Raw genomic sequence first — 25,113 nt, 5'->3', positions numbered from 1 at the left:
CTTGATTCCAGCTTGTGCTTCTTCCAGCCCAGCGTTTCTCATGATGTACTCTGCATATAAGTTAAACAAGCAGGGTGACAATATACAGCTTTGACATACTCCTTTTCCTATTTGGAGCCAGTCTATTGGTCCATGTCCAGTTCTAACTATTGCTTCCTGACCTGCATATAGGTTTCTCAAGAGGCAGGTCAGGTGGTCTGGTATGCCCATCTCTTTCAGAATTTTCCACAGTTTATTGTGTGGGTATAGTTGATAACAGCTACTCCGGGGCATAACATCGCTGTAGCTGGTAAAGTTGGAGGTTCACAAACCCTGTGACCCAGTGGTTCTACCCGCCCCCACCCCACCCCCTGGCCAGGCTTTCTACTCAGACACGTGTAGCAGGAGACCAGTGCCAGAATGTTCCTAAAAGAGTGTGCACAAAGCAAAAAATTGGAAACAACCTAAATGCCTTTCAACAAGTAGTGCATAATAAATGTGGGTGAACCATGGAAAGCAATCTTATATACTAGTGAAAATGAAAGAAGAGCTTTTATTCATGCATGAATATCGATGAATCCCGTGATCATTATACATGTTGAAGAAAGAAAAGCAAGTTTCAGAATCCATGAGTATGATACCATTTACACAGGTTTAAAAATATACAAAGCAATACTATACCATATATTGTCAAGAGATACATACACAATTAGTAAAGGGCAGAGAACCACATGGGGCTATTAAGCACCAAATTCCAGAAAAGTGGTTACTTGGCAGTGGGGAAAGGCTTGTGTGATGTAGATGGGGTTGAGACTATCTAGGGGAACACGAAGGCTTCTGCTGTGTTGCATTTATTTCTTTTTTTAAATACTCATTTATTTATTTGGCTGCATTGGGTCTTAGATGCGGCACACAGAATCTTCACTGGGTCATGTGGGATCTTTCATTGTAGCCCACCGACTCTCTAGTTGTGGTGCATGGGCTCCAGAGCTCATGGGCTCAGTAGTTGTGGAGTATGGGCTTAGTTGCTCTGCGGCATGTGAGATCTTAGTTCCCTGACCAGGGATCCAACCCACATCCCCTGCATTGGGAGGTGAATTCTTAACCACTGGACCACCAGAGAAATCCCTGTGTTGCATTTCTTAAGCAAGGTGGCGGGTCTTGGATATTTCACATATTTAAATGAAATACAATAGGATTGTGATCATGAGAGGGAAACAGTAAGAGCTGAGTGCACACACAGCACAGGCAGGTCAAGGAGGACTTCTCAGATTAGGTGACATTTATTCTGAGACATAAGCAGGAATTCAATAGGTGGAGAGAGGAGGAAGTTTGTTGAAGAAGAGAACAGTGCAAGGGAAGACCCAGAGGTGAGAGAAAGTTTTGCAGAAGAATTGAAAGAAATTCTGTAGGGCTGAGTATAGAGAGTGGGTGAGGGGTTTGTAAACTATCCTGAGGGCAACAGGGAGCCACAGACTGAGTGCAACTGGGGGCAACACAGCCACAGTGTCAGGCAGGGAAGCGATACGGGCTGATGTTTGTTCTGGAGGCCCCTCCAGCCACACTGTGGAGAAGGGATTGGAGGAGGCAGGAAATGCTGGGAGGTGGGCTGGGATTGATTCAGAGCTGAAGGGTATATGGGGAGGAAAATAAAGAGCCCTTGGGTAGGGTAGACAGAATAGAGATACTTAGAAAATAAAATCAACATGCCTTCTCCCTTCCCCCTTCCCATAAAAGCAGTTCCTAGTAGCATCTAAAAGTGGACATTAACAACCCAAACAAACAAAAAGCAGATGGATTAGACTGGATAGATTTCTGAGTTCTACAAAATAACTTTATCTACTTTCTTTGACAACTTTGAATTAGGCAAATCTGGGTTTGAAGCTCAGCCCTGTCACTTGCTGGCTGTGTTATATTGGGCAAGACACTCAACAAGCCTCAGTTTTATATCCATTAAATGGGGACAAAATTGCACTTCCTCTTACTGATAAAAAGAAATCATGAACACAAAATATGTAGTTCATTAGTTGGGAGATAATAAGCAACCAATAAATGTTATCTACACCCTCCCCCCTCCTCACCTGCACAATCTTGCCTGCTGTCTATCTTCTGGGTAGTTCTGTATAATGCGGGGGTGCACCTACCTGACTTCCTCTTGGCTACACCTTCAGGCTCCTTGACCTAGAGGTCATTCTTCACTGAGCATTTTCAGGTGTAAGCTTCCGCTTATGAATCACAAGTCTGAAATTCTGCAGAGACCTAGCAGGACATGAGACCTGAGATCGCGCAAGGCCCTGGTGGGCTGGTCTCCTGACAGTGAACTTGGCTCCCATTTCCTCACAGGTCCAAGTGGGTTCCTCTGGGAGACTATATCGCCTCCAACACAGACGAGTGCACGGCCACGCTGATGTATGCTGTCAACCTGAAGCAGTCTGGCACTGTTAACTTTGAATACTACTACCCAGACTCCAGCATCATCTTCGAGTTTTTTGTAAGCCCCTGGCTGAGGGGCAGGGGGGCAGGGGGAGGTGGGAAGGTGGGAGGTAAAGACCCTATAAAGCTCATTTACAGAAATCACACACAGTCCCGCTTAGGAGATTTTCACAGTCGTTTTTCCTCTGGAGAGAACTGTGGTCAAAATGAGCTGGAGCTTCAAGAGTTAAAGAAAAGATGGAAGTCAAAGGACCCTGGTGGGGAACAGTACAGTCTGGGAGAGTCCTAGGTGCTTTCCCGTGTTCCAACATGAAAATAGCTCTGAGTTCTGCAAAATGTCTTTAGTGTCAATGTACTGACATCCTGCGTGTGTAACTAGCTCCTGCCCTACTTCAAGACTCATGAGTTCTGACCTGTCTTTCTCCCATAAGAGGGGCCTCGTGGAGGGTTGGTGCTTTGTGGTGTAAGACACTTGTTTCCTTAGAAAGCTGAGACTCTGATCTCAAATTCCTGTTGCCTCAGGTTCAGAATGACCAGTGCCAGCCCAATGCAGATGACTCGAGGTGGATGAAAACCACAGAGAAAGGATGGGAATTTCACAGTGTGAGTATCAGAGCAGCCTTCTCCCTAGAGACCCCAGAAAAGGGGCCAAGGACAAAGGCTTCTTCCTCCCAGTCTGGGCCTCCACCCTTCTCTCCTTGGAGGGTAGGATCCTGACAACATGAGGATGCTGTAGTTTCTCTCCTTGTGAGTTGACATAATACGGATGTGAACTGACTCGTTCCCCTGGCTTGACCCCAAGGACCAGAGCTCTGCAGGTTTAAAGGGCCCAGTTTCCTGGGGCTGGGCATGGATAAACAGAACCAGAGAAGAAAAAGGAGGGAGATTCTGCCTTGCTGTTGTCAGTATCTTCAGGTCCCTTCATTGGTCTCATGGTAGAAATGCTCATGATATATGTGATTGAGGGAGACAAGGCAGAGAACATTGAGAGAGCTGGAGGAGGAAGCTTAGAAGGAGGGAGGAACTGCGCCAAGGGGGCAGAAGGGCAATGCTGAGGAGGCGGAGGGAGAGGAGCAGAACAGGAGCTGCCTTGCAGGCTGCAACAGGAGGGGTCCCCCCAGGAGGCTGATGCAATGGACCAGCAGCATCTGTCTCTGTGAGTGAACTCTTTCCTGTTTGTGGTTTTTAGGTCGAGCTAAATCGAGGCAATAACGTCCTCTACTGGAGAACCACAGCCTTCTCAGTGTGGTCCAAAGTCTCCAAGCCCGTGCTGGTGAGAAACATTGCCATAACAGGTACGGATTGTAGACAGTGGGGTTGGGTCTGACGCTGACTTCTGCAGGGAGGGTGGGGTTAGTCCCCAGGGCCCTCAGTCTCCAGGCTCAATCCTTGCCTTTCTGTGTTGTTCTTCCTCCCCAGGGGTGGCCTATACTTCAGAATGCTTCCCCTGCAAACCTGGCACGTACGCAGACCAGCAGGGCTCCTCTTCCTGCAAACTATGCCCAGCCAACTTTTATTCCAATAAGGGAGAAACTTCCTGTCACCAGTGTGACCCTGACAAATATTCAGGTGAGGGCAGAAAGAGTTTGGTGTTTCAGGAGCGGGGGTGGGGGGGTGGGTGCGGGTAGGTACCAATATATATATAGGGATGAACAGGAAGTGGAGTCATCCTTTCGGCCAAGCTGAAGATGATTCTTCTAGAGCCCTTGCTTTCTGAGCCCTGGAAGAGCCTGGCTAATCCACCAATCACTCTTGAAATGAAATCATTCAATAAGTATTTATCAAGCCACTACTATCTGCCAGGCCTTATTCTAGGTGTTTGGAATACATCAGTGAACAAATTAGACAAGGATCCCTGTCTTCATGCTCTTCCCTGGTAGCTCAGTTAGTAAAGTATCTGCCTGCAATGCAGGAGACTTGGGTTTGATTCCTGGGTCAGGAAGAGCCTCTGGAGAAGGGAATGGCAGCCCACTCCAGTATTCTGCAGAGAATTACATGAACAAGAAGCCTGGCAGGCTACAGTCCATGGGGTCGCAAAGAGTTGGACACGAATGAGCGACTAATATTTTCACTTTCTGTATTCATAGAATTTACATCCTGGAATGTAAATGGAATAAGTAATAACTACAATAACTAAATAATAAATATGTAATAAAGTGTATTATATATTAGACAGCAAAAAGTGCAGGGTACCATAGCAAAAAGAAAAAGCAGCTCAGAATTAGAGGAATTAGAAAAGCTAGGGAAAGGGGTTGCAATTGTTTTTTGTTTTTTAATAAAACCTTAAATAAGATTATAAATATTATATACAGTAGATAAAGAGGTATAAATTTATGTTTTTTAATTTATAACAATTATTATCAGTTAATTTAGAAGAGCCATGAGGTTGTATTGATGTGTAAAACATTTTTATAGCAAGAAGCTATGATATTTTATCCATTGAACTCAAAGCATCCACTGAATTTAAAGCAGACCTTGTCAAGAAATCTAGGGTTCCTTGAAACACAGTTTGAAAACCACTCCTCTAAAGGAAAATAAGAGGACAGTGAATAGCAGCCTATTTCTGCAGTGACTGGATAACTTCCTGAAGCAGCCCAACTTGAGAAATGGAACCTGGCTACTTGGGAGGATCTTGGGAGCAGCAGGGCTCTGGTATAAGATGGGCAATGTCCCCAGAGGGCCCTGTGCTCAGACAATAGCCCAGGGACCAATCTCCAAGGCAGGTTCTGAAACAAATAGGGAGATAAAAAGAGTCCTCTCCCTTCTGCAAATGCTCATAACTATTCCAGTTTTCCTTTTTCACACAGAACTATATACAAATCCAGGCTCCCCTGATGGCTCAGTGGTAAAGAACCTGTCTTCCAAGGCAGGAGACGCAGGCTTGATCCCTGGCTTGGGAAGATCCCCTGGAGAAGGAAATGGCAACCCACTCTGGTATTCTTGCCTGGGAAATCCCATGGACAGAGAAGCCTGGTGGGCTATTGTCCGTGGGGTGGCAAAAGAGTCAGACACATCTTAGGAACTAAACAACAATATACACAAACCGCGCTCAAGGCCGTCTCTTAAGCAGACCTCCCCCCATCTTTACACAGACACACCCGCCCTTCACACATGCATTACAGTACATGTTTGCTCAGCCAAGACCAGCCACTGACCTTGTGAACTGCTTATTTCTACACCAATCCTAAAACAAAAGTCCTATTTATCTACTCAGATCTTGCCCAATGAGTGTAGTTTTCAGCAACAACAGAGATGTTTAGCTCTTAGGGGAAGTTTTTATCTTTAAGTCTAAACTTCTGTTTTTTCACTTGAATTTCTTGTTTCTCTTCCCTGCTCTGTCAATAGCAGCCTTTGTTAGTCATTTTCTCCAGCTCCCTTTCCAGCCCCGCTGGGGTACAGGATTTGAAGGGCAAGGTGGTTCTAGAAAAAATGCCTACGGGTGTTTTGATCAATGCTATGTAAATAGATGTCTATCCATAGAGCTGTTATGAAAGTATTACTTTGGGAATGTATATTCTTGCCATCTAGTCTTCTTTTGCCACTGATTTCTCAACCCACCCCTTTGACTGAAAAGTGAGTTTTTACTGTGAAGAATATGTTCAACTCAGGGGTACAAAAAGCATTGAATTTCTTGGGGACTTGATTCTTCCAGAACACAGAGTCAGTGGGAGATTTCAAAAATGCAGAGTATGATGAGAGCCTGTGGTGGAATGTTCATGAAGGGAGTGACAGGAGATCCCGTGACCAGCTAGTCTTTCGTTTGTAAATACATTCCGAGTGCTCACCAGGCTGAGCGCCAGGCTTGGGCTGGGCTTAGAGCTGGAACCGACCCTCCAGTTTATGTCAAAAGTGGAAACATGGTTAAAAAAACACCAAGTGTAGTAACTCCTCAGTCGGGGAAGTGCTCAGATAGGAGTGTTGAGTGTAATGTGTGGTGGAAGCAAAAAGGGAGAGTGGTCAGTCCTCTCTGGGGAGGGAGGGAAGGCTGCTAGGTGTGGCCTTGAAAGATAAACTGTTTTGAAAGATGAGTTGGTGATTTGACGGAGGCAGGATGTTCTGGAAGGAGCCCCGGCCAGAAGGCTCAGGGATCCAGGAGTAACTCAGCATCACCGGAGCTTACTTGGAGAGGATTAGCATCGAAGGCTAATAGGTAGGCAGGGAACAGGTTATGGATGAGCCCTTCTGCGCCACTGCTACAGACCTGGGATTTGATCCTATCAGCAGTGGGAGACATTAAAGAATTTAAAACTGGAGAATGACATAATGTGGCTTTTACTTTTGAAGTCCACTCTGGTTGCCATTTGGAAAAGGTATGAGGGAAGGAAGAGCTGGAGACAGAGACCACAATCAGATTTATTTCAGCAGGCACCACGGGCCTGGACTAAGGAGGAGTGGATAGGGGTGGAGATGGAAAGTGTCTTTGTTACTGATAGCTTAAATTTCATTATTAGGGTTAATTCCTTTGTGTTATGTTTAATACTAGGGACTCATTTTCTAGTAGAATAGCATAGTGTTTCAGAGCATGGGCTCCAAGAACAAAATCATTACAGGTCAAACCCCTGCTCCACCACCTGCTAGCTGTGCCACCTTGGGCAAGTCACTTGTCTGTGCCTCAGTTTTCTCACCTCTAGAATGGGAATGATAATAATTGTATCTGCTCATAGTGTCATTGTGTGGATTGGTGAAAACAAAGAATTTAGAACTGTGTCTGGCATGTAGTAAGAACTAGTTTTATTTATTCATTTGCATTAAGGCCTGTCCCAGCAGTCTTCTTCTAGTGTGACAACACTCTGGGTATAGGTAACAATAATAAGTTACTGGTATAGCACTTTACAGTTTACAAAACTATCTCATTTATTACTCACAGCACAGTGCAGGAATGATTTCCTCATTTCCAAATGAATAAACAGAAGCTCAGAGAGGTTCCCTGGTGGCTCAGTGGTAGAGAACCTGCCTGCCAATTCAGGAAACTCAGGTTTGATCCCTGGGTCAGAAGAGCCCCTGGAGAAAGATATGGCAACCTATTCCACTATTCTTGCCTAGAAAATCCCATGGACAGAGGAGCCTGGCAGGCTACAGTCCATGGGGTTGCAAAGAGTCAAACATGACTTAGCGACTAAACAACAATAGAGAGGTTAGGGATTTGCCAAGAGTCTGTGCTGGGGTCAGAGCTGAGTTTTGTGTTCATTAGGTACTTAAATGGTCAGGGGAAATGTTTTCTTTGGATAAAAAGGATCAGAATGAGAAGGTTGTACTTCCGGAGGTGGGAAGAAGATGCAAAAAGAGCAGGTAGAGCCCCCCAAATAAACTTTATCTTCATATAGTTTTGCCCAGGGCCAATCCTACAGGAATTGCTTTTCATTTTCTCACCAAACATCTAGGCCAATCTTTCAAACTTGACCAGTCCCCAGTTTTCACACCTCAATGAAACCTGAGCTAGGAAAGTGAGGTCTGCCTCAGCATTTGGGTTAATCATTTATTAAAACCAGTCTAGCAGTTGTCAGTGTGTAAACAGCTGGACCATTTTTGCTGAAACCCGGAGCTGGGGTGTCAGTTTGAATAAATATTTGACAAGCAGAGAAAGGTGCTTATGTGGAACACACTTTCTAACATGTAACTTGCAATTTGCTAAATCTAATATGCAAAGTCCTGGGAATTGATTTGTTTGCAGCATCTCCCCCCAAATCTCTCCTGGCTGGGTCTGTCAAAACCAGGAGTCCCTGGATCCCCTTATGTTGAAATAGGCCCTCACTTATTAACCGAATAAATAAGCTCAGAAGACCCCAGCTGCTTCTCAGCCAGTAGCTTCCTCTCACCCAGGATAACAAGGTGCGGACAGAAGAGGCCCCAGTGCAGACCAACAACATGGTAATAGGAGATTCTCAGATCTAGCAACTCATTTGTTGCCTTGGGAAGAAAGGACCAGTTGAGACATAAGCCTTAACTGGAAGAGAAGGGAAACTTTAATCCTTATTAAAAATGCCATGACGGTAACCAAATAAAAAGATTTCTTATAAATCCAGGTGATAATAGTTACCAGCACTTAGCAAGTTCCTATTTAGAATGTGTCAGGTATGTGCTGATTCCAGCAGGGCAGATGTTACTCTTCTTGCTGCACAGGTTGACAGCACAAAGGCTCAGAGAGGTTAAGTAACTTGCCAGGAGTGACACAGCTCCTAAGTGATTAAGCATGATCCAGATCCAGATCTGTCTGACTTAGAAATCTCATTCCATTCTACTGAAATGTCCATCAAGCAATATATAGAGAGAGAAGGTCTCACCATCCTCACCTGCTTACCTAGAGGCAACACATCAGTCATACCAGGAACAGTAGCAGTCAGAACAGTATTGTCCTGGCACGCTATAAAGCAGTGGTTTTCACTCTGGAGAAAGTAAATTCCCTGGAAATTTTTTAAAAATTGTATGAATTAGGTATATTTTTCAGGATACAGGAAATGGTTCTTTTTTTTCAAACTCTCAAAAGGATTTGTAATTCAAAAAAGTTAAAATCCATTGATTTAAAGAGGAATCCAGGGACTTCTCTGGTAGTCGAGTGTCTAAGACTCTGTGCTTGATATGCAGGGGGCCTGGGTTCAATCCCTGGTCAGGGAACTAGGTCCCACATGCCACAACTAAAGATCCTGCATGCCGCAGCTAAGACCTGGCACAACCAAATAAATAATCAATATTTTAAGATAAAATAAAGTTTACCATCACCATTTAAAAAATAAAGAGGGATTCACTGAAACAGTTGTTTCTATCCAGGGGTTCATAGGGTTAAAGCAGAACCAACCTAGATATAAGAACACAAGAAAGTAAAGTAAATAAAATGATAGTTCATAACATTTTTCATTAAGTCCGGTTCAAGGCTTAAAGAGAGTGCTGTGAATATTGTGGGTGGAGAAAGTGGAAAGAGTGGATTAAACCATCACTTTATTTATGTAGGATGGCTGAATGGAGAAGAGGAAATGCAGCAGTGGGAGGCCTTCATTCTAGGCACATATTAAGAGAAAATTCAGAGGCACTGTCCTAAGCTTTCCTATGTTTTGCTTCAACCCTTTAGGAGTAGAAAAACCACCCACACAGTCAGGGTTCTGAGGCACCTGGAAGATGGCAGGTTCCAGGGAATTGGGCTGGTGGTAAGGAATCAGTAGATGCTTCTTCCGGCCACCTTCCCCTCAATGGTCCTCTGCCCAGCCCACCTCCTCTGCCCTGCTCCACAGTGCGGCCTCAGGGGTTTCTCATCAGCATCAGGGTGGGAAGCAAAGTGGGCATCTGAACAGGTCTTCAGGGACTGGAAATGAAGCCACTCGGGCAAAGGGAAGGTGTGTGTGCAGCGCTGTCTACTTTCTGCAAGATCTGTGCTGTGCTTCACCCCAGGGTCTGGGGTGTTATAGCATCGTGTGCAAGTGATCGAGAGCTCTGCTTTCTTCACTTCAAGTATTTGTCCTTGCTTCTGCCATTTAGAGAAAGGATCCTCCACCTGCAAACCACGGCCAGCCTGCACAGATAAAGATTACTTCTACACTCACACGGCCTGTGATGCCAAAGGAGAGGTGGGTAGCACAGTCTTGGGACCCCTTTGCCTGCCCCTTAGGCTTTGCCAGATTTGCAGCTCCAGCGGTCAGTGAAGCTGTCACCTGAGAAAACCCCCCAGACCTCTGCAGTGACCCCGGGGCCAGTGGGGAGGCAAAATGAGATGACCCCACTCATTTTCAGGTCAGAAACTGTTTTTGCTACATTTGTTCCGCTGCTCACTCACATATGTTCTGCTTTTTAAAAAATGCTTTCATTTTCTTTTGCTTGGTTTCTTCCATTCGCTTCGCTCCCTGGGCAATGACTGCCTGTCCATACATACTTATTTCTTCTTTCTAATCAGACTTGTCCCCTTAGCGCGCTCTTGTGGGCCGGCATAGGGGGTGATTCCTGCTTCCTGGCTCACCGGAGAGCGGCCTGATTTATTCTGTCTCTGCCCGTTTCCTCTCCCCCGCAGGCTTTCTGCCTCAGAAAGACTTTCCTTTGTAGTCTGCTCCACCACTGAGTCAGCGGGCATTTTTGAGTATCAGCTGTTGCTCTGTACTCCAGTCAGGGAACCCGAGATGAATCAGACGGGCTTCTGCCCTGAGGAGGAGAGGATAAAGATGGTGGGGAGGAGAAAGCTGACGGGGAAGAGGAAGATGGTGGGGAGGAGAAAGATGGGCCTGACTGTGTGCAGGGCACTGGGGGAACCCAGAAGAGGAGTGACCGGGTTGGAGGGTGGGGCGGGGCGGGTCTTCCAGAGGAGGCCACTAGTTCCTGCGTACAGCCAGGTCCTGTGCTGCGAGCGAGGTATGCAGCAGTTCACAGCGCCGAGGAAACGTCCACTCTCTTGGCACTGAATTCCTCTCGGGGAGCGAGTGAAGGGAGAGACAACAGATAAACAATAAACAGATAAACAATCCCTCGTTTTTGGATTACCTTCCCATTTAGGTCATCACAGAGCATTGAGTGGAGTTTCTTGAGCTATACCGTTATGTTTTCATTAGTGATTTATTTTATACACAATATCAATAGTATGCATATGTAAATCCCAAACTTCCAGTTCTTCCCACCCTCTGTTTCCCCCTTGGTATGCATACACTTGTTCTCTACTTGTCTACATCTCCGTCTCTATTTCTGCTTAGAGAGGGTAAGGATGACCTCTCTGAGCAGAGACCTCAGTCAGGTGGAGAAGAGCCAGAGTGCTCCCCAGGCAGGGAACGCAGCAGGTGTGGAGGAGGCAGGCAGGTGGCTGGAAACTGTGAGGAAGTGAGCAGGGATGGCTCAAGGGCACAAGTGGTGGGATCGGCCTTAGAGCAGCACTTCTGGATGAACTGTCCTGTCTGTATCCCTAAACCAGAACCTCCCGAGAAGACAGGAGTAGGGAATTCTGCGTCATTCAGCACTAAGCATGTGCTTGCTATTAGGATACACACATGTTTGCTGGCTGGACGGCTGGCTGAATTCTCTTTCTGCTAATGAAGCGTGGGATGAAGTCCGGTCCTTAATGGCAATTGTTCTTATAGTTATCTCTTACTGCCCGCGTACTGACTGGCCCCATTCTCGTTTTTTGAGCAAAATCCCCTTCCCTAGCAGCCAAGCAAAATGATTAATCCTATCAGTTGTACCTTAGCCCCAGTTCTATAGTGTCTGGTGTTCTTCATCATCTTGTAAGGAATTACTGTCATTTTCTTGGTCTCAGCTGACCCACTAATTAAGAGGACAATCTTGCTCCTCTTCTCCCCCCAGGATATAACATGTGGCCAATTGTGTCTGTCTTTGCTTCCTTCTGCCCCATTCTTTTCCCTCCTGGTTCAGGCCAAGGGCTTCTGGATCCATAATGTGCTCTGATGCTTGCAAGCCTGGGTATCTGCCATCCCCTGATCACCTTAGAGGCCTATAGATGAGTGGGACCAGAGCCGGTGCTCCCACCTTGCAGCCCAGCCACACCACGGCTCAGAGAGAAGCTCTGGAGTAGAAATGGTCACCAGGAGTGTCTTATGGAAGTGTCAGCCCTCGGGCCCATGCTGGTTCTGCTCAGTCTCGGAATTTCACTTTGTCTTTTAAGCTATATTTTAAAATCAAAGGATTCCTGCAATTGCCTTTATGGCCTTTGCTGTGCCTCAGTGGTTTCTCAGGGACTGGGATTGCTGATCCATTGGGGCTGCTGAGTGTGCTGTTCCAGGAGGTGGCCCAAGTCAGTCCAATGGCTCCCCAGACCCTTCTTTCTATAAGATTCAAGGAGATGAGCTGGGTGAGATAAGGTTAGGTCACTAGTCCAGGTCTCTGGTCACTGACTGCTGTTTACACAGAGAAAGGCTGAGCTGAGCAGGGGCACAAGTTGTCTGTCCCGGGGCTCATCTTCAACAAAGGCACAACGTGAGGCCCTTTCAAGACATTGTCAAGACCTTATCCTGAATAAAATGGACTGATGCCTTGTTCACCCACCTTCTTACATGTTTGGTATGCTACATAGCGCATTTGCATCATCACCTCAATGCAAGCCTTTTATCTCTTGCCCAAGGACCACACAGGAAGCCTGCCATTGCCCAACCTCACCCCTGGCTCACCAGGGGCCTCCTGCAGTTCATCTGCTCTTCTCTAGCCAATGCCTCCATCAAAAGACTAGGGATGGTCCTAGTAAGTGACAGATACAGTGCTTCTCTTGTTCACTGACTTGAAGGCTGATCAGTTCTCTTGCCTTTTTCCCTCAGGTTATTTGAGATATAATTGACATGTATCATTGTGGAAGTTTAAGGTGTACGAGTTGATTTGATACACTTACATATTGCAAGATGATAACCAACATAGAGCTAGCTAACTACCATCAGGGCACATAATTACCATGTCTTTTTTGTGGTGAGAGTGTTTAATATCTACTCTCTTAATAGCTCTCAAGTATATAATACAGCATTATTAACTCTAATCACCATGCTAACTCTAATCACCTGTACCTTAGATCCCCAGAATTTTTTGATCTTATAACTGGAAGTTTGTACTCTTTAACCAGCCTCATTGCTCTTGCCTTTATGTCCCGGAGAACACAGGGCTCATACCCCCATGGGGGATTGTTATTATGGTGCCCTTGCTAGGGTACTTTACCGATGTCTCAAGCGGTAAAGAATCTGCCTGCAATGCAGGAGACTTGGGTTCAATCCCTGGGTCAGGAAAATCCCTCGAGAAGGAAATGGCAACCCACTGCAGTATTCTTGCCTGGCAAATCCCACAGACAGAGGAGCCTGGTGGGCTACAGTCCATGGAGTCACAAAGAGTTGGACATGACTGAGCACGCATGCAGTGCAATGCGTGACGTGCTAGACAGTGAGCCAGCTCCCTGAGGGCACAGGCCACGTCATTCATCTCTGAGTCACATGTTTATATTAGACTTTCTATAGATGTCTACTGAATAAGTGAAAAAGCAAAGAAAATACTTAGAAGACAAATTGGGACACCTCAGCCATCCTCTATTCCCCCGGGGGTTACCTAAGCCACTTCCACTCCATGCCTTTTTGTGTTCTGGGATTTTCACCAGCTGCTTTTCCTGTGACATTTTAGTATTAATAATAAGATTCTACACTGGAATGAGGGCTTTCTCTGGAGGAAACTGGTCCCCTCTTCCCATCCAACACACAGGCCTATCCCTCTTCATCCCAGTCCATTCATTTAGCAGATATTCACTGAGCATGACCACGTGCCAGGCACTAAGCAATGTGCCTGGGATACACTGGTGACCCAAACCAAGTTCCCCACCCTGCTGGAGCTTTCATTAGAGCCCAGAGTGCCCCCATCCTCAAGGTAACTTCCTGAAGATGTGCTAATGCCTCACAGCAGGCTGAGTCGGGCTCTGTTTCTGCAGACGCAGCTCATGTACAAGTGGGCCCAGCCAAAAATCTGCAGCGAGGATCTGGAGGGCGCGGTGAAGCTACCCGCCTCTGGCTTGAAGACCCACTGCCCACCCTGCAACCCAGGCTTCTTCAAGACCAACAGTAGCACCTGCGAGGCCTGCCCTTACGGCTCTTACTCCAACGGCTCCGGTAACCCCCCTCCCATCCCGCTCCCTGCCTCACTCCATTCCCAGCCACACACAGGGGTGGGCCACATGGGCACTCAGCATGTCAACTGAACTCACACCATGTCCTTCCGAGGGAGGCAGTAAGGGCCAGGCCACCTCTGAGGACCACATTCAGAAGAGAGGTCAGCGCGGGCCCTGTCTGTGGGTCCACCTGAGAACTGCCTGCCTCCCTCCTCATTCCAACTGCGAATGTGACTCAGGCCTGAAGGGGCACACTCCTCACAGCAGAGGCTTCCAGCATGTGGCAGGGATGGTAGCTAGAAGGTTTGGGAAGCTGGGATGGCCACCTTGTCACACTCAGAATTTGAAGAAGAGGAGCTGGGGGGATCTATACTTATTAATGTGAAGGCATTTGCTGATGACAATGTGACAAATAATATGAACTATATGTATTAGACTAGAAGATACACGTAGGCTTTGAAATTAATAATTTGATGGGCAAGTAGGGTACTGGAATATGGAAAGAAGGGTCAGCCTTTACATCTCAAGTGTGTTAAACTCATTGTCAGAACGTTTCCGAGTTAGCTGGCTGTTAGCTGTGCTCAGCAACACCTTGTGGGGCTGCCCACCACTGTCGCCACTTGTCTATGCAACGACAGCTCCAGTCAGGGTGGCTCCAGCCTTCCTGCTGAATGCGCGGATCTTGTGGCTCCCCCAGATTGCAGCCACTGCCCAGCAGGGACCGAACCTGCCGTGGGATTTGAATACAAATGGTGGAACACGCTGCCCACGAACATGGAGACTACCGTCCTCAGCGGGATCAACTTTGAGTACAAGGGCATGACAGGTAAGTACCTCCCCCGACCATGAGCTCTCAGCTAGCTGCCCTGCCAAAGGGGTTCTTCCTAGCTCAGAGTTCTTCGTAACAGTGATGCCTAGAGAAAAATGAGCTGATCATGCTCATACTCCCTTGAATGCTCCACTCCCCAGGGACAAAGAACATATATTCTGCAAACTTTAGCTTTAGAGACAGAACTAGAAACAATACACACACTGCAGAGGTCTTGCTCTGAGAGTTTCGGAGTTTTTGACCAAAGCAGCCTGAGAAGTAACATGGCTTTGTGTTGGATGATGGTTCTGGATGCCTCAAAGGATGGTGCTATTTCTCTTCCAGAGTGTCATCTGGGTGCACATCTGCCCTGCACCTGAGACCACTGGGCATTAACTCATATCCTTCTCCTTTTCCAGGCTGGGAGGTGGCGAGTGATCACATTTATTCAGCTGTTGGAGCTTCAGACAATGACTTCATGATCCTCACCCTGGTTGTGCCAGGATTCAGGTGAGGAACACAAAACTAAGGGGAAACCACACCCCCCTTGGCCACATCCAAGTCCCACACAGCTTGGAGTGTTGCAGATGAGAGGGCTTCTGGTGTGCAGAAGTGTCAGGCCAGAACAGAGAACGGGACTTCCTGGGGGTCTCTGAGACTTCCTGGGTTAAGACTCTGTGTTTCCAGTGCAGGGGATACAGGTTCAGTTCCCTGGTTGGGGAACTAAGATCCCACATGCTGTAAGGTCCAGCCAAAATTAATAAACAAATAAAAATTTTAAAAAATTAAAAATAAAGAAAAAAAACAGTCTAAAAAACAAGAAAAGAACAGAGGAGACCACAGTAATGGTCTGATAAAGTTAACCTGAATGCTGACACGTTCTTAGTTGCTGCCCACATTGATTACCTACTGTTCTCCCATCCCATCTAGCTTTTCCTACCATTTGGCCCCATTCTATTCAAATTCTTCCTCCTCAAAGCATCAGATAAGATTCTAAAACCTGTAAAAAATAGGGCCAGAAGTGCCCATAGATAGTTCATCTTTCAATGGGACAAGAAGATTGGTTTTATTTATTTATTTTTGGCTGCATTGGGTCTTAGTTGCGGCACGTGGGCTCTTTCATTCTGGTGCACAGACTCTCTGGTTGCAGCGCCTGGGCTTCAGTAGTTGCAGCATGTGGGCTCAGTTGCTCCACAATATGTGGGATCTTAGTTCCCAAAGGTTGGACTGTGTCCCTGTATCGCAAGGTGGCTTCTTAACCACTGGACCACCAGTGAAGTCCCTGGGAGGGATTGCTCTTGTTGTTATATTTATCCCCATCTCCCAACAACACTTAGGATAACAAGCAGTTTGTTTGCCATTAAAAAAGCCACTACAGGCAGAGTGGTCCAGTATAAGGAAAACTAGACTAAAAGACAGGGCGCTTGAATTTTGCCACTTACTGGCCTGGTGAGTTTGGGGAAGCCACTGTGCCCCTTTAGGCTTTGGGCTCCTTGTCTGTAAAACAAAGGGATTGACAATCTGTGGTTTTGGCCTAACTTCAAATGGAGATGATTCTTCCAGCCCATCAGTTCACACCACTGAGTGGACAGTAGCTGGGAACTGGAGGTCCTCAGAAGTCAATCACGTGCCCAGAGCCAAAGAGAAAGCCACAAATGGGTTTTCAAAGCCCAGGTGAACTCTTCTGCCTGCATGTGCTTTAAAGATGAGGGGGAACCCCTGAATCAGCATCCCTATTGCCAATCTGGCTTCTCCATTCCCTCCTTCAAGCTCCCTCCTTCCATCCCAGGCACAGTGCTCAGCCACAGTACTTGCTCGAAAGGTATTAGGTTCCCTTCCCTTCCTTTACATTACTCAGAGCTGAACAGCTATATCTTATGTTTCTGAGGGAAGCAAACTTCTTAGACTCTTGGGAGATAACACTCACCAAACTACTTTTCAATTTGCAAATATGATGATAGTAGTAAAGCATTTTCTAACCCCACTTGCCCCACCCTGCCATCCCCACCTATCAGACATGGCTCTCTCTTTCCCCAAAGAAGGACCAGGCTGAGAACTTTGCTAAAAAAAGCTATGAATTGAAGTACCTGCTCATTTGACCAGGGCAAAACCCCCACAGTTCAGGTGGAGATGGGGAGGGGGTTTGAACTGCTGAGTGAGTGTAGACAATTGATGTCTTATGCTAGTGGTCCTTCTTCAACTTTAACATGCACATGGATCACCTGGGGATCATATTAAGCTGCAGATTCTAATTCAGTGGGACTGGAGCCCGCACTCTGCTAGCAAGGCTATTCAGCATTTTAGAAAGTACTTCCGCATCTGTTATGCCTTTGGATCACACCACAATCATGGGCTTCCCAATGGCACTAGTGGTAAAGAACCCACCTGCCAATGCAGGAAATGCAAGAGACATTCAATCCCTGGGTTGGGAAGATCCCCTGAAGGAGGGCATGGCAACCCACTCCAGTATCTTGCCAAGAAAATCCCATGGACAGAGGAGCCTGGTAGGCTACAGTCCGTAGGGTCACTAAGAGTCAGACATGAGTGAAGCGACTTAGCACGCATAATGATGGGAGGTAAATAAGAAAGATATTATCACCTTTTTACAGATAAGAAAGGTACAGTTTAGCTAGATCAAGGTCAGACAGCTAGGATGATAGAATTGGATTTAGTTCATGTTCTTTCCAACATACTCAGAACTTAATCCTGTCCCCCAGCAGACCCTTTGCTGCCATCTGATCTCTTCACTAAGCACTGTCTGGCCCCTGGAACCGACTTTTGATTTCTGCCCCACAGACCTCCACAGTCAGTGATGGCAGACACAGAGAACAAAGAGGTGGCCAGAATCACGTTTGTCTTTGAGACCATCTGTTCTGTGAACTGCGAGCTCTACTTCATGGTGGTATGTTTTCCTTCCTTTGTCCGCCTTGGGGCTTCCAGGAAGGTTGGCCCCTCTGCCCTGTTGGTGCATCAACATAACTGACACCGCTGCTTACAGTGATTTTGCAGACAAGGAGCCCAACTATTTGTCAGGGACTGCACCATTTAACATGGGTCTAGTCCACTGTGATGGCCCCCAGGATGGCAGCGGTGTGGGCACTCTCTCCCCACAGTTGCCCAGCCATCACGCCTTCTTCATTGGTCTGTCTTGGGTTCAGGGTGTGAATTCTAGGACCAACAGTCCTGTGGAGACGTGGAAAGGTTCCAAAGGCAAACAGTCCTATACCTACATCATCGAGGAGAACGCTACCATGAGCTTCACCTGGGCCTTCCAGAGGACAACTTTCCATGAGACAGTAAGCTCCTCCCCTTCCTCAGATGCTCCGCACCCAGAGAGTCCTCCTAACCTGGAAGGATTCCTACCTTAGCTTAAGTATGCGGTTGAGCTTCAGAATCCAGTGATTAGAAGACTTGTAAGGAGTCAAGCAGAGGACTGCCTATGCCAGCCCCTGAGGAACATCCAGCCTTGTCCAAATGACCCTGGAAACTCCTAAAACTACCTGTCCTTCCTCAGGAGACCTGTCCTGAGGATATATGTCCTGAGGACATATGTGGTACCTGACCTGGTGTACCCTGTTCAGTCTTGTTCTTGCTTTAATAATAATAACTCTGGTTTTATTATCTTAACTCTAAGTAATGTAAGTTCACTGGAAGAAAACTTAGAAATAAGCAAAAAGAAGAAAACCACCCATAATCCTACTACCCAGAGATAACCCAGTTAGCATATGGAGTCTTTATTTCTCTATAGTCTTTATTTCTCTATAAATACTTTTTTTCTTTTATAAGGGGAAAAGTCTGCTTTTTAAAAAATATGAATACCTACTACATGTTTCCCCATGGTACTGAATATTTTTATACATCATCTGAATTGTTCAGTCCTTACTTTAAAATGACAAAAAATGCACGTTAAAAGATACTGTTAGGTGAGTAGAAAGAACAGGGTGCTTCTAAAGATTTTTCTCAAGTATCACAGGATAAAAAAGATTAAGTCATACTCTGTTATTTCCAGAGCACTCAGTTGCTACCGCTCAGGCCAAGGCAGGCCAAGCTCACTCTCCCCTTGTGTCTTTGTTTCCAGGGAAGAAAGTATACCAATGATGTCGCCAAGATCTACTCCATCAACATCACCAATGTCATGGACGGGGTGGCTTCCTACTGCCGTCCGTGTGCCCTGGAAGCCTCTGACATGGGCTCCTCCTGCACCTCTTGTCCTGCTGGCTACTATATTGATCGGGATTCAGGAACCTGCCACTCCTGTCCCCCTAACACGATCCTGAAAGCCCACCAGCCTTATGGCGCCCAGGCCTGCATGCCCTGTGGTCCAGGGACCAAGAGCAACAAGGTGCCGGTAGTTGGCTAAGCATCCTAACTTTGCGTCTCTGAACGGGCCAGCTCAGATGGTGCCAGGTCCTGGGTGGCGTTCTTAAGGGGCTGATACCCAAGCACTCCCCCTAGTACACTCCCAGGTTAGAGTCCTAGAGGAAACCCATCCGGGGTGTGACCATAGAAGGAGAGTTCTCAGCTTGTACTGGTTGGTTTTCAGGGTCTGGGTCTCAGTCAGCGACAAGTCTCATCTTCAGGTGATGGGTAATGGAGATCTGTGGCCCTCTGGTCCAGTGGGTTATTTGGCATCTGTGCAGAGACCCAAAGGGAAGCAATAATGGGACTTGTGGCTCAAATTCAGCCTACTTCTTTCCAGCTTGTTATCGAAGGAATTTGCTCCCCCGCTCTTGGGAATGGTAACCCACCTTTGTTGGGTCATTGCTGTCTCCTCTTCCAGTGCTGTTGCCCCAAGCATTTTCTGAATCTGAGAAAGTGAATCCTGTGACCAGAAGTTCTTAGTTATTCATTAATGCTTTTCAATGAACTTGTATTTTACTGATCACAACCCAGTGGCTACACATTTGTAAGACACCACGCAGTCTGCAGACATTGCTCAGTTCAGCTGTGCAGTAAGCACGGCAGTCCTGTAGATCCCTGGCCACCTCACTGGGACTCCCTGGACTCTTGCCACAAACTTCCTGCCCCCAGCCTCTTCTGCTGTAAAGGGAGGGATTGACAGTTGTGTGAGGCCATTAACACATGAGGACCTTAAAATGAGCAAGAAAGGGGTTTATGGTTCAGTTTCCTATAAAGAGCCTTGGAAAAAGGAATCTGGGGGTCAGTGAATTTTAAGTGGGGGATGGTGGACAGACTTGTAGCTTCTCTTCTGCCATCCTGGGCACCCTTCTTCCACTTCAGTTCAGTTCAGTCACTCAGTCGTGTCTGACTCTTTGCTACCCCAGGGACTGCAGCACGCCAGGCCTCCCTGTCCATCACCAACTCCTGGAGTTTATTCAAACTCATGTCCATTGAGTCAGTGATGCCATCCAACCATCTCATCCTCTCTCGTCCCCTTCTCCTCCCACCTTCAATCTTTCCCAGCATCAGAGCCTTCTCAAATGAGCCAGCTCTTTGCATCAGGTGGGCAAAGTACTAGAGTTTCAGCTTCAACATCAGTCCTTCCGATGAACACCCAGGACTGATTTCCTTTAGGATGGACTGGTTGGATCTCCTTGCAGTTCAAGGGACTCTCAAGAGTCTTCTCCAACACCATAGTTCAGAAGCATCAATTCTTCGGTGCTCAGCTTTCTTTATAGTCCAATTCTCACATCCATACATGACCACTGGAAAAACCACAGCCTTGACTAGACAGACCTCTGTTGGCAAAGTACCGTCTCTGCTTTTTAATATGCTATCTAGGTTGGTCATAACTTTTCTCCCAAGGAGTAAGTCTTTTAATTTCATGGCTGCAGTCACCATCTGCAGTGATTTTGGAGCCCCCAAAAATAAAGTCTGACACTGTTTCCGCTGTTTCCCCATCTATTTGCCATGAAGTGATAGGACCAGATGCCATGATCTTAGTTTTCTGAATGTTGAGCTTTAAGCCAACTTTTTCACTCTCCTCTTTCACTTTCAATCAAGCGGCTCTTTAATTCTTCACTTTCTGCCATCAGGGTGGTATTATCTGCATATTTGAGGTTATTGGTATTTCTCCCGGCAATCTTGATTCCAGCTTATGTTTCCTCCAGCCCAGCGTTTCTCATGATGTACTCTGCATATAAGTTAAATAAGCTCAGTGACAACATACAGCCTTGACGTACTCCTTTTCCTATTTGGAACCAGTCTGTTGTTCCATGTCCAGTTCTAACTGTTGCTTCCTGACCTGCATACAGGTTTCTCAAGAGGCAGGTCAGGTGGTCTGGTATGCCCATCTCTTTCAGAATTTTCCACAGTTTATTGTGAGCCACACAGTCAAAGGCTTTGGCACAGTCAATAAAGTAGAAGTAGATGTTTTTCTGGAACTCTCTTGCTTTGTCAATGATCTAGCAGATGTTGGCAATTTGATCTGTGGTTCCTCTGCCTTTTCTAAATCCAGCTTGAATATCTGGAAGTTCACAGTTCACATATTGCTGAAGCCTGGCTTGGAGAATTTTGAGCATTACTTTACTAGTGTGAGATGAGTGCAATTGTGTGGTAGTTTGAGCATTCTTTGCCATTGCCTTTCTTAGAGATTGGAATGAAAACTGACCTTTTCCAGTCCTGTGGCCACTGCTGAGTTTTCTAAATTTGCTGGCATATTGAGTGCAGCACTTTCACAGCATCATCTTTTAAGATTTGAAATAGTTCAACTGGAATTCCATCACCTCCACTAGCTTTGTTCGTAGTGATGCTTCCTAAGGCCCTCTTGACTTCACATCCCAGGATGTCTGGCTCTAGGTGAGTGCCTAGTGCTGTTTTCTGCTTGAACGTAAGAAGGGCTATCTTGTATCTTAAGGGAGTTTTATAATCCAGGCATAGGAACAAGGTACAGAATCTGATCCAACTACCTACCGAAAAATGAGAGGTTTATACATCATATATATGCTAATACTGGAATGGCAAGATGCACACAGCCTCCCTGGCTCCTGTTTCAGATCTTTCAATGCCCACCCCAATCCACACTTCCTCTTCTCTCCCCCTGCCTGGGCTGGACCAAGCTGGGGTGAGTGGTGCCGCTCTCCACGGGCCCCCCTGAGGCCCTGCCTGTGAAGCCAGCCTGACGGACCCCTCTCCCCTCAGATCCACTCCCTGTGCTACAATGACTGTACCTTCTCGGTCAGCACTTCGACCAGGACTTTCGAGTACAACTTCTTGGCTTTGGAAAACACCGTCTCTCTGGCTGGAGGGCCAAGCTTCACTTCCAAAGGGCTGAAATACTTCCACCACTTTACCCTCAGTCTCTGCGGAAATCAGGTAAGCTGTATAGGTGCTGACGGCGTGGGAACGGAAAGGGGGCGCCAGCGAATCAGAGGCCAGAGGACGTGGGAGGTCCAGATAGCAGCGGATGGGGCAGATTCAGAGATTTTCAAATGATTATTATTCTTCCTGAGGACTTTCTCCTCTAAGATCAAATCATTTGGATTATAAACATTTAGGAAAATGAAGGTGTTTAAAATCAGGTGAGGGGAATTAAAAACTAAATTAAATAAAATAACGTGTGGGCAATTCCTTGGCAGTCCAGTGGGTAAGACTTGGTATGTTTCCTGCCGGGGCCAGGGTTCGATCCCTGGTCAGGGAACTAAGATCCCACAAGCCGCACAGCACAGCCAAAATAAGTTAATTACTTAAATAAAATAGAATAAGTTGTACATTAACTCTTCCCTAACCTTTATTCCCTCAAAATGATAATATAAAAACTATGCTCCTGTATCAACTATACTTTGATTAAAAAAAAAAATAACTATGCAGGAGAAAAATTTTTTTCCTTAAAAAAGTAGTCTTCAGAAATCATGACACCTGTCTTTTGTTTTCTAGAAGCTGGATAAAATAAACTACTCATAATTTCATCTACATGTCTCTTTGCTGACACTACATGTTACCATAGGCATTTCAGGATGCCGCAAATATTTTGGATACGAATTAAAAAGGTGGAAATATTTGTAAAGGGTAATCACATCACCACTGCACTTGACTAAATTACTAACAAGCCATGATGAGTGGTTGGAAAGTTAGTTTCAAATGTTGCAAAATAAACAGCATCTTGAGCATTTAATCTGTGACTCTGTGTAGAGGTAAGGCCTTTACACCACACAGCTTCTGCCCATCTTCCGCAGCATGCAAAATAGCTGGTTTGTGTTTTTAGAGAGAACATGCCAAGAAATACACTATCTGTGAAAGATTAGAGACAAATGTCTCTTTCCCGTTTTTAAAAAGTCTTTGAAGAAGTTAAAAGAAAGCCTCTGAAGTGACAGTTAGTGATAACTTGGAACTGGAGACTAATTAAAGCAAGCCCCATGTAGCAAAAGGTTCATTCAGTGAGTTGGGAGACAAAAGATGGGAATTTGGAGTCTGTGAGTTTTATTTTCTTTGCTCCCTTATTCTTATATAATGTAAAGGTACCTTTCTGTTCTCACGTTCCTTTTCTGTTTCTTACAATCTTGAAAATAAAGTAAGACACCAGATTTAGCAACTTGGGTCTACTTCTAATTAAATTTATCATTTTGAAAATCCTACATTCTAAATGCTTAGTCCACTTCAATTTAAAATATTGAACAAATGACCTTATATTAGCAAATAAGTCATAATTCATCTTCTGTAAATTTAAAGGATTTTGAAGGAAAAATATCTCAATATTTCTTCTGTTACAAACCCTCAAGGAAGGAGTCCAGTTCCCACTGTTTTCCTGAGTTCTACTCTATAGAGTTTGTGTTGTTACACACTGGAGGAGAAGCGGTCTTTCTTTTGCTGATAAATATTTTTAAATGGAATAGGTTCCAATTGGTCCTAAGATGTTCTACCTCAAGGCAGGGAGAAGGCTGGTTATGTGGTTTGTTTTAACCCCCAGGACACTCTGGAAAGTCCTCCCAAGAAAAGAAAAGAAAGTGTTAGTCACTCAGTCTTGTCTGACTCTTTGCGACCCCATGGACTGTAGCCCACCAGGCTCCTCTTTCCATGGAATTTTCTGGGAAACAATGCTGGAGTGGGTTGCCATTTCCTCTCCCAAGATAAGTATGGTAGAATCACAGCTCCAAGGAAGACACAGAGAGTGAATGGGAAGTAGGCCAGATGCCCAAATCAATTTCATGAGATCAGTTACACATTTCAGGATCTGCCTAGAAATCTGGCTAGGATAAGGAAGGCCCTTAACTGGTAGGCTGGTAGATTAGATCTGCCAATCAGTTTGCCACCATCACAACCCTGCTCATAAGGGGCTCCAGGATGATTCCAAGGAAATAAAAGACTGGGGATCTCTGGGCCAGAGTTCCAGAAACTAGGACACCTAGGCCTTATTCTTAGCTTTTTTTATCTTTTAAAATCTGTCTTGTAATTAGAACAGGGATGAATCATTCCACTGCAGCGTGCTCTTAGAAGGCTAAAGTCTTAAATGTAGAAAAACTGTTTCCTGTTCCCTTTCGGGAGTTCTTCTGTGATCACTCATTCTCTCCCACTTCCTCCTGCACCCCCCTGCCCAGGGTAAGAAAATGTCTGTGTGCACTGACAATGTCACCGACCTCCGGATCCCCGAGGGTGAGTCAGGTTTCTCCAAACCCATCACAGCCTACGTGTGCCAGGCAGTCATCATTCCCCCAGAGGTGACAGGCTACAAGGCTGGGGTGTCCTCGCAGCCTGTCAGCCTCGCAGACCGGCTTATCGGTGAGTAACTCAGTCTTTCTCACCTGTTTGAATATGTGTCTGTGTGCAGAGAGAGTGAATGAGGCTCCCAGACTCTGAGCTAAAAGGCCCCAGGTGAGGGGCCCAACCTCCCGACCTCTGTTTCCCATTCCATCCTGGGGTACCAAGGGCCCCTGGGGCCACTGATAAACCTTTGGTTTGCCCTCTCCTGAGCCACTCAGGGATATGATGAGAGGAAGGAAGGTGGGATGTGAACAGGTATTGGAAGAACTGAAGTGGTTGCCAGCTAAATGCTACTAGTGAGAACTAATTAGGAGCTCTAATTTGGCAGGGGTGACAACAGATATGACTCTGGATGGCATCACCTCCCCAGCTGAACTTTTCCACCCGGAGTCCCTGGGAATACCGGACGTGATCTTCTTTTATAGGTGAAAATGAGAGGCCAGGCTAATGCAAGTGAAACTCAGGGCTTCTCGGCAATCTCTGTGGCATCCCTCCCTCTTTAGCCACCTGCTGCTTATCAAGCCAGAACAAGATCTAGCAGACCCGCCCAGCAGAGAGCTCTAAAGGTTGAGAGTACCCCAGCCCAGCTACTTGGGTATTACCGGGGCAGGTGTGCCCCTGGTGGCACCGAGAAATATTGGATGACCTCGGGTGGACAACCCATCCCGCCTAGGGAGATTCCGGT

At 46.2% G+C, this 25,113-nt stretch overlaps 1 protein-coding gene across 1 annotated transcript in view; it reads left to right on the top strand.

The window, feature by feature from the left end:
* Nucleotides 1–25,113, top strand: part of ELAPOR1 (endosome-lysosome associated apoptosis and autophagy regulator 1) — a 69,310-nt gene that overhangs the window by 38,745 nt on the left and 5,452 nt on the right. The window contains exons 4-17 of the mRNA XM_043460449.1: nt 2,323–2,470; nt 2,935–3,015; nt 3,602–3,707; nt 3,832–3,981; nt 9,880–9,968; nt 13,787–13,964; nt 14,661–14,789; nt 15,191–15,281; nt 17,568–17,673; nt 17,930–18,067; nt 18,850–19,113; nt 21,873–22,046; nt 24,266–24,446; nt 24,757–24,853. Of these exons, the coding sequence (XP_043316384.1) occupies nt 2,323–2,470; nt 2,935–3,015; nt 3,602–3,707; nt 3,832–3,981; nt 9,880–9,968; nt 13,787–13,964; nt 14,661–14,789; nt 15,191–15,281; nt 17,568–17,673; nt 17,930–18,067; nt 18,850–19,113; nt 21,873–22,046; nt 24,266–24,446; nt 24,757–24,853 (1,932 nt within the window). The remainder of the gene's footprint in view (nt 1–2,322; nt 2,471–2,934; nt 3,016–3,601; nt 3,708–3,831; nt 3,982–9,879; nt 9,969–13,786; nt 13,965–14,660; nt 14,790–15,190; nt 15,282–17,567; nt 17,674–17,929; nt 18,068–18,849; nt 19,114–21,872; nt 22,047–24,265; nt 24,447–24,756; nt 24,854–25,113) is intronic.

The sequence above is a fragment of the Cervus canadensis genome, chromosome 2 (genome assembly GCF_019320065.1).
Source record: "Cervus canadensis isolate Bull #8, Minnesota chromosome 2, ASM1932006v1, whole genome shotgun sequence".
Taxonomy (NCBI): Eukaryota; Metazoa; Chordata; class Mammalia; order Artiodactyla; family Cervidae; genus Cervus; species Cervus canadensis.
Note: the sequence above shows the minus strand (reverse complement) of the source record. Positions and strands in the feature narration are given on the sequence as shown.